Genomic DNA, 9,526 nt, shown 5'->3' with positions numbered 1-9,526 from the left:
GGGAGTATATAATCCCAAATGAGAGCATGAAGGTGGCAGGGATTGAGGGACAGGTGATCTCGCTGCCAGTAGCTGAGGTACCTGTGAGCTTTCAAGGCTGGAGGGGAGTGTGGCGGCTAGCGATTTCATCGACTCTGCCAGCAGCCATGCTCGTGGGAAATGACCTGGCTGAACATGTGAAACGGGCGCTAGTGATTACACGCTCACAAGCTACCACAGAGACAGTTCAGGGGGGTACTGACGAGCCCGAGGCTGGAGCAGATGAGGATAGTTCCGAAGCTGTGGTAGAAACCTTAACCACAGACAGCAAATTTGGCCAAGAGCAAAAGGCAGACGCCACTCTCCAAAAGTGTTTTGAACAGGTGACAGACACCCAGCTAACACCTGAAACCCCAGCGAGATTTCATGAGAAAAAGGGAATTTTATATAGAGAGACCCTAATAAATATCTCAAAAGGGGGAGATGGGATCAGAAGTCAGCTAGTGGTACCTGAAAAGTATCGCCCCATGATCTTACAAAGGGGGCACTCTGACATGTTTGCTGCGCACTTAGGGGTGAACAAAACACAGCAGAGAATCACACAGAATTTTTACTGGCCTGAAATAGGGAAGCAGATCAAGGAGTTCTGTAAACAATGTGATGTGTGTCAGAGGCAGGGGAATAACCGTGACAGGACCAAAGCGAAGTTGTGCCCTTTGCCTGTGATTGACACCCCGTTCAAATGTATAGGAGTGGATATTGTGGGACCTTTGCCCAACGCCACAAAGAGGGGGAACCGGTTCATTCTCACCATTGTGGACCATGCCACAAGGTACCCCGAAGCCATTCCCTTGACTAACATCGAAACTAACACAGTGGCAGACGCCTTGGTGGGGTATATGTCCAGGATGGGATTTGCCTCAGAAATAATCACAGATTTGGGCGCATCATTTACATCAAAGCTCATGAAACGGTTATGGCAAATCTGTGGAATTAAACACAAGGAAACCACTGCCTATCACCCTGAAAGTAATGGGTTAACGGAGAAGTTCAATGGGACTCTGATGCGCATGATTAGGGCTTACTTGGCAGAGAATCCAAACAATTGGGACCAGAAGCTGCAATCCCTTTTGTTTGCTTATCGGTCAGTGCCCCAAGCCAGTACCGGGTTCAGTCCGTTTGAACTTTTGTTTGGGAGAAGGGTGAAAGGGCCACTTGATTTAATCAAACAAAATTGGGAGCAGATCACCCAGGATGACCCACAAGATGTTGTGACATATATAGACTCTTTAATGAATGACCTAAAGAGAAACTTAGAGCTAGCAGCAGAGAACCTGCAAGCTCAGAAGGTTAGACAGAAAACCTGGTATGACCAGAAAGCCAGGGAGAGGCACTTTAACCCAGGGGAGGAAGTGCTTTGGCTTAGACCCTGCAAAGAGAACAAACTGCAGCTCAAATGGGCAGGACCATATAAGGTCATTTCCAAGATGTCGGACCTGAACTACCTTATAGAGCAGGAGGAACACCAAGCAAGGAGGGTGGTACATGTGAATGCCCTAAAACCCTACTACAGAGGGGAACAGAGGGTTTTATTTGCAATAAAAGCAGCTGAGAGTGAGGAAGCTGAATTACCCTTCTGGGAGGGTAGAGGGGAAGTAAAATACAACCCAGATGAGGTAAAGATCAGTCCTGCACTCACCCAAGACCAGCAGCAAGAACTAAAAGTGCTGCTCACCAAATATCAAAAGGTGTTTTCAAATAAGCCGGGGATAGTGAAGGGAGTGATGCATCGGATCCATACAGGGGATGCAACCCCACAAGCAGTATCCCCATACCGAGTGACGGGACCCTATAGGGACAAGGTGCGGAAGGAGCTGGACGAGATGCTTAGGGAGAACATAATCGTCCCCTCTTCTAGTCCTGGTGGACAAGCCTGATGGGAGCATTAGATTTTGTGTAGATTACCGGAAGTTAAACCGTGTAACCACTCCTGATGCCTACCCAATGCCCAGGCTAGACAACCTGATTGAGACCATAGGGGGGTTGTCGGTTCATTTCATCATTGGACCTAGTAAAGGGATACTGGCAATTAAGGATTGATCCCAGGGATCAAGAAAAGACCGCCTTTTGCAGCCCTTTCGGTCTCTATGAGTTTAGAGTCCTGAGTTTTGGTCTCAGAAATGCACCAGCCACATTCCAAAGGCTGATGGACCAGACCTTAGCAGGGCTCAGTGACTTTACTGTGGCCTACATTGACGATATAGCGATCTTCAGCAATACCTGGGAAGATCACCTGAAACACCTGGAGATAGTGCTGCAGAGGTTAAGTGCAGCAGGGCTAACAGTAAAGGCGAGCAAGTGTCAGCTGGGTAGCCCAGAAATAAAATACTTGGGTCACATAGTAGGGGGAGGAGTGAGGCCAAGATAGAAGCCGTTCGTGATTGGCCCAGACCCAACACCAAGAAAAAAGTCAAATCATTTCTTGGGTTGGTGGGCTACTACAGAAAGTTCATCCCGAGGTTTAGCGAGATGGCGACTCCGCTGACCGATCTGACGCGGACAAAGACTGATGACCGCATCTCGTGGACCAGCGACTGTGAGGAGGCGTTCCGGAGGTTGAAGGAGGCGCTCATCCATTATCCAGTGCTGCGTGCTCCTGACTTCGACCGGGAGTTCATCATCTACACCGATGCGTCTAACAGCGGGGTAGGAGCAGTTCTTTGCCAGGAGGATGAAAATGGTGACCAGCATCCAGTGTCCTACCTGAGTAGGAAACTCCAGAAAGGTGAGAGACATTTGGCAACCGTGGAAAAGGAGTGCCTGGCCATAGTATACGCGATTCAGAAGGCCAAACCTTACATCTGGGGAAGACATTTTGTTCTGTGCACTGACCACTCACCACTGCAGTGGTTAAAGACAATGAAAACCCACAATAGTAAACTTATGAGGTGGGCGTTAAACCTGCAAGATTATGACTTTGAAGTGAAGGTGGTCAGAGGGTCAAAGAACTGTGTTGCTGACGCCTTGTCAAGAAGACCCGAAGAGTGAAGACGGCGAAGAAACTATGGACTATGTATAGTTTGTTGACCAAAAGTTAAATGTACCTGTTTTTTTTTAACAGGCTTGGTTTGTATTAATAAAGGTAACTTAATGTATTGTAAATGTTAATGTTTAAATGCCTAATTGATATGTTTAACCTAGAGTGTAAGTATGGGATTGTATGTTAATGTATAACTGTTTTGTGTGTTTTAATCCTGGTTGTTTTTTTGGAGAAAAGCACTTTAGCTTTTCCCCTGCAAAACAACTTATAAAGAGGGGAGGTGTTACATACAGCACTGATGGTACCTGTCTGTCATGGGTTTGGAGGGAAAGTTCCATCCTATGGGGAGTGGAAGGCGGGACATCAGGGGGAGGAGCTGTACTGTATATATATTTGGAGCTTGCGTGGAGAAGCTGGAGTTGGAGTCTGTGTGTCAGACTGAGTACAACTGTGTGTCAGTTAGTACATACCTGATAGGTTCAGGTTACTTTATAGGTAGCCAGAACTGATAGGTTCAGGGTCTGTGCTTTACTTTAAAGTGTTCTGTGTGAACCAAACTGTTATATGTATATGGTTGGGACTATGCCACGTTACATTATTCTATTTACCTGATCTTTTTATTTACTCTGTTTGTCTTTTCAATAAACCTTGTTCTTTTGTTTAGTAAAATCCATTCCTGGTCTGTGTGACTCCTTATAGGGAATGGTTGGTGGCAGCTTAACTAAAGTGTGGCATACTCCAGTAGGTCTGGGGTTGTCACACCTCCCAGGCACGGAGATTCTACAATTCATTGATGTTGATATGAATGCAGAAAAAAAGGTGATTCCCACAATGAAACCAGACTGTGGGGGTTATATATACTGTATACACTGTATAGAGAACATGTACCCTCCACCTTGATTGATGCCATGCTGACATGCTGCCACTTCTACTTTTGTACATCTGCTGTAAATACACGTGCTGGAGGAAGTTGGACGTGTCTGAGTAATTTATTTCACCTTCTGGACCTGAAAATATAAACTCTGCTGATTTATACTCAGGTTTGCGGTAACATTTCTTCACTTTCTCACTTCTTTCTCTCCCCAATATGAGGTTTCTCCGGTATTACTTCTCACTGACTCCCTTCTACCTCTTAGTGACGTATCATCAAGTTCTCCCACTGTTTGGTCCAGGGTTTCTCCAGTCATATCCACTCCCAGCCTTGTGGTAATAATATCCTCTCCTTCTTTTGCCCTTCTACCATGCCAGCTTCCATTGTCTCCCTTCTTGATTGTTCCCCAAGATATATTTCTCTTCCCTCCTCCTCTCTTATTCCTTTCTTTTTCTCCTGCACCTCTGCTGCTCCTAATGTTCCTTTATCCGGTGGATCCTTCCTTTCCTCTGATGGACCTTCTGCTTCCCTCACTGGAATTTCCACCTTAGACACCCCTGGCTCTTTATTTCCAGACTCTCCCATCCCTTCTTTTGTCTTAACCTTTGATTCTTCACCCGGAACTATCTCTATACTCCTGGTTTTCTCTGTGACCCTTTTTCATCTCTCTATCTTCCTGTTCTCCCCATGGAGGTGTCACTTCTCTGAAGGGTCATATATTCTGCCTTCGGGTCTCCATGGGCTTCTCTCTCCTCTCCTCAGGAAAGGACGGCAATCCAGTCAGGATGGGTTCAGCCTGATTTTTGCCATCAGATAGACAACCAGTGACATGGTGTTCGAAGCTCATCTATGTAGCACTTAAGAAGTCTTTTCACTGCTGCAATGATTTCAGGTAATTCCAAAACTTGTTAATTCTGTACAAGTTCATTGAGTTACATCATTTCATATTTAAATATACTAAATCCAAAAAAAAAAAAAAAAAGTAAGGCAGTCTTAAAGGGATGAGAAAAAACTGTAGGCACATATCTTCAAATCCAAGCGTCATACAGTTAAGCAAAAACTGTAGGCTTACTTAAAACACAATCTTGCACCTTGTACAAAGAAGCAGGAATTTAAATTTAGATAATAGGGAAAATTTAAGACGTGTTTGAATCTAAAATACAAACATATTAAAAATAACTGGATCTCATAATCTAGAAAGACAGAGAATACATCTTCAAAACACTTCAAAATTCCCAAGAATACAATGATGAGAAACAAAAACCCTTATCATTTACAATGAAAGACATTCAATTATATTTAAAGATTAAAAATAAATATATACAAATTTAAAAAATCACTATTTAGTTCTACGTGTGTTGTTAATAAACAGAAAATTTTGTTCTCAGGTAGCTGGGTGTAAAATCTTTTGCTGGCTGTCACTCGCTCACGGTTATATTTCCGCTCTTCCAAGGACATTCACCCGGCATCATTTCCATCGTATGCTGTACATGCTGTACTCCATGAAACCAAACATCTATGGTTCTCTGTTGCTTTCTAATAAGACTTTGGGTGAGATCTCTCCCAATATTTATATCCCTTTGTTCTGCCTGAGTCAGAAAAAAGAAATCTTCTCAAGGCTTGGGTTTCCCAGCCTCTGAAAAGCTCAGAAGTTGAGGATCAAAGGATTTGGTCACCTCCGACCCAGTGCAGTCCAGGGCCTGAAGAGGCCAGAGCTAGAAAAACCAAAATTTCCACTCCTTCCAACAGTTCCTGTCATTACAAAGCAGTCTACTTTCAATGGCTTAGAAACACCTAGTTCTTCATAAATAATAAGGAAAACATACTTCTGTTCATAAAAAAATATAGAATACAACATCATTGGTACCCTCTTTAAAACTCAAATACTATTATTATTGTTGAGGGCAAAGCCTTCTAAATCAAATGATAGCTTCTCTCTCTTCACTACTTGCTTTTCTTTCATCAGTTAGCCTTAGAACACCCATCCTTTTCTCTTTTTACATTCATTTTGTAAAAGTTTCTATTAACCTTTGCTATGGGGAATCATCGCTAAACAGAACGGAAAAGCCCATTGTTTAATGCGTTCCAGTGGGGCCCAAAGTCACCGTTAAGCGAAGTTTTCCCATCCAACTGCCATTTTCGCACCCTCGGTAAGCGAGGGCAGGGCGCGAAAATGCCACCCACGGCCATTTTGGGTGTTTCGGTTGCCATTTTCGAACCACCGATCAGCTGTACCCCCGACATGGCAATGCGAAGATTGGTAAGCAAAACACTTACCGATCGTCGCAAAGCGATTTTTGCCCTATTGAAACATTGGTGTGTGGATTCATTGTTAAACAGTTTGCTCGTGTATATATGGAGAATAAATTACTGGCCAGGTATCTGACATGGCAAGTTCCAGGAAAAACCATGCTAGGTAACTCTCATTCCCCCATTGCCTCTTAAGTTCTTCAGCTCTCCACACTCCTGGAGCCCGAAGAAAGCCAGCCAAATGACCTTGCCAGGCGCCCCCGCTCCTCTGGAATCCCACAGCATCTCAGGGAGCCCGGCGCAGGGTTTCCCATTTCTTGAGGTCCATTCCTAAGTCCTTCAGATCCTGCTTGCAGATATCCTTGTATCACAGCTGTGCTCTCCTTCTGGGGCAATTTCGCTGCACTAATTCTCCATACAGGAGATGTTTTGGAATCCAATGTCAATGGGATCTGATGTTGAGCCATCAAAAACTATGGTGCGCTTCATTCCCCCATGAAAGGACCTGATGATGTTAAGGAGTCGAGGTGGACATCCAATCTTGGGAAGGATTGCAGCTGGGGGAAAATGCCGGTGGTAGCCTCGGAAGGACCCTTCCGAAGGGTCCTTCCGAGGCCACCGCCGGGATTCGCCTTCGGAGCACTGAAAGGCATCTGGATGCCTCCCACCCTGCCCCCACTGCCGGGATCTGCCCCGCGGCCGACTACCCCAGCCATGGTCGGACTCTCGGGAGCCCGACCATGGATGGGGTAGCCGGCTGCGACACGGATCCAAGCGGTGGCGGAGGCGGCAGGGGTCCGGATGCCTTTCAGGCATTACGGGCTTTGATCCGCCCAACTGCCGGCTACCTGAGCTATGGTCGGACTCTCGGGAGTCTGACCATGGATGAGGTAGTCAGCTGTGCCATGGATCCAAGCGGCGGTGGTGGCGACAGTGTGGGAGGGGTCCAGATGCCTTTCAGGCATCCTGGGCTTGGTTCCGCCCCGCGGCCAGCTACCCCAGCCATGGTCGGAATCTCAGGAGTCTGACCATGGATGGGGTAGCCGGCCGTGACGCGGATCCAAGTCTGAGATGCCTGAAAGGCATCTGGATCCCTCCCACCCTGCCGCCACCACCGCCGCTTGGATCCATGTCGCAGCTGACTACCTCATCCATGGTCAGACTCCCGAGAGTCCGACCATAGCAAAAACCTAATCATCGTCTAGCGAAAATCAGTTTTCAAAGCAGGGAGCAAATATTGTCCAGCGAAATTCCCCCATAGGAATCACTGTTTTGTGAACCGCTAAATTGATTGCAAAAAGGCAATCTCTAGTGAAAAAACTGTCATGCAGGGTAACTGTCTAGCGAGCCACCATTGTATGTGGTTTCTCCCCAGTGTGAGTCCTTTGATGTAACCTAAGGCCATAGATGCGAGTAAAGCTCTTTCCAAATTCCATGCATTTATGTGGTTTCTCCCTAGTGTGTGTTCTTTCATGATTCCTTAGGCCACCACTGTGACTAAAGCTCTTTCCACATTCCATGCATTTATGTGGTTTCTCCCCAGTGTGAGTTCTTTCATGTTTCCTAAGGTTACTACTGTGACTAAAGCTCTTTCCACATTCCATGCATACATGCGGTTTCTCCCCAGTGTGAGTTCTTTGATGTAACTTAAGGGCACCACTGTGTCTAAAGCTCTTTCTACATTCTATGCATTTATATGGTTTCTCCCCAGTGTGAGTCCTTTGATGTGACCTAAGGTGACTACTGTGCCTAAAGGTCTTTCCACATTCCATGCATTTATGTGGTTTATCCCCAGTATGAGTTCTTTGATGTAACCTAAGGTTACCACTGCAACTAAAGCTCTTTCTACATTCCATGCATTTATGCGGTTTCTCCCCAGTGTGAGTCCTTTGATGTAACCTAAGGCCATAGATGCGAGTAAAGCTCATTCCACATTCCATGCATTTATATGGTTTCTCCCCAGTGTGAGTTCTTTCATGTTTCCTAAGGTCACCACTGAGACTAAAGCTCTTTCCACATTCCTTGCATTTATATGGCTTCTCCCCAGTGTGTGTTCTTTCATGATTCCTTAGGCCACCACTCTGACTAAAGCTCTTTCCACATTCCATGCATTTATGTGGTTTCTCCCCAGTGTGAGTTCTTTCATGTTGCCTAAGGTTACCACTGTGACTAAAGCTTTTTCCACATTCGATGCATTCATTTGGTTTCTCCCCAGTGTGAGTCCTTTGATGTAACCTAAGGCCATAGATGCGAGTAAAGCTCTTTCCACATTCCATGCATTTATGTCGTTTCTCCCCACTGTGAGTTGTTTCATGACTCCTAAGATGACCATTGCGACTAAAGCTCTTTCCACATTCCATGCATTTATATGGTTTCTCCCCAGTGTGAGTCCTTTGATGTAACTTAAGTGAATCACTGCGACTAAAGCTCTTTCCACATTCTACGCATTTATGTGGTTTCTCCCCAGTGTGAGTTCTTTCATGTGACCTAAGGTTATAAATCTGAATAAAGCTCATTCCACATTCCATGCATTTATGCGGTTTCTTCCCAGTGTGAGTTCTTTCATGTGACCTAAGGTTACTAATCTGAGTAAACCTCATTCCACATTCCATGCATTTATGTGGTTTCTCCCCAGTGTGAGTCCTTTGATGTGACCTAAGGGCACAACTGTGACTAAAGCTCTTTCCACATTCCATGCATTTATGTGGTTTCTCTCCAGTGTGAGTTCGTTGATGTGACCTAAGGTGAGCGATCCGACTGAAGCTCTTTCCACATTCCATGCATTTATGTGGTTTCTCACCAGTGTGAGTTCTTTGATGTAACCTAAGGGCACCACTCTGACTAAAGCTCTTTCCACATTCCATGCATTTATGCGGTTTCTCCCCAGTGTGAGTTCTTTCATGTGACCTCAGGGTACCACTTTGACCAAAGCTCTTTCCACATTCCATGCATTTATGTGGTTTCTCCCCAGTGTGAGTCCTTTGATGTAACTTAAGGCTACGATTCCGACTAAAGCTCTTTCCACATTCCATACACGGATATAGTTCCTCCCCTGCATGAGTTATTTGATGACTACTGAGGTGACATGTTTTTACGTGCTTTCTCCCCTGCGTTACTTCTTTTATTTGATGTCCATTCCTAACCACTTGCATTTTCAATTCTCTGTTTTCTTGTTTCAATATGAGTTCCTGCCCAGGATGTCCCAGGTGTTGCTGGGAAATTCCTCTTCTCCTGGTCATCATCTGATAGATTAGAAAAAGAAGTGAAGCAACCATGTCAGCAATCAGCAGGGATAAGAAAAAAGCCCATTCGGGCTCTGACTGGGTCACATGGAGGAAGGAAAGACCGTCCATGTGCTTGCAATCTCGGGATTGGACTAATGTAAT

The 9,526-nt window shown here is 45.3% G+C and overlaps 1 protein-coding gene across 1 annotated transcript in view; it reads right to left on the bottom strand.

Moving 5' to 3' along the window:
• Positions 1–4,772: 4,772 nt before the first annotated feature.
• Positions 4,773–9,526, bottom strand: part of LOC140703741 (uncharacterized) — a 38,525-nt gene continuing 33,771 nt past the window's right edge. Inside the window, exon 6 of the mRNA XM_078387657.1 lies at positions 4,773–9,382. Coding sequence (XP_078243783.1) covers positions 7,481–9,382 — 1,902 coding nt within the window. The 3' untranslated portion in view covers positions 4,773–7,480. The remainder of the gene's footprint in view (positions 9,383–9,526) is intronic.

This window comes from Pogona vitticeps, chromosome 2, assembly GCF_051106095.1.
Source record: "Pogona vitticeps strain Pit_001003342236 chromosome 2, PviZW2.1, whole genome shotgun sequence".
In the NCBI taxonomy this organism is placed as follows: Eukaryota; Metazoa; Chordata; class Lepidosauria; order Squamata; family Agamidae; genus Pogona; species Pogona vitticeps.
This window is presented reverse-complemented; position numbering and strand designations above follow the sequence as displayed.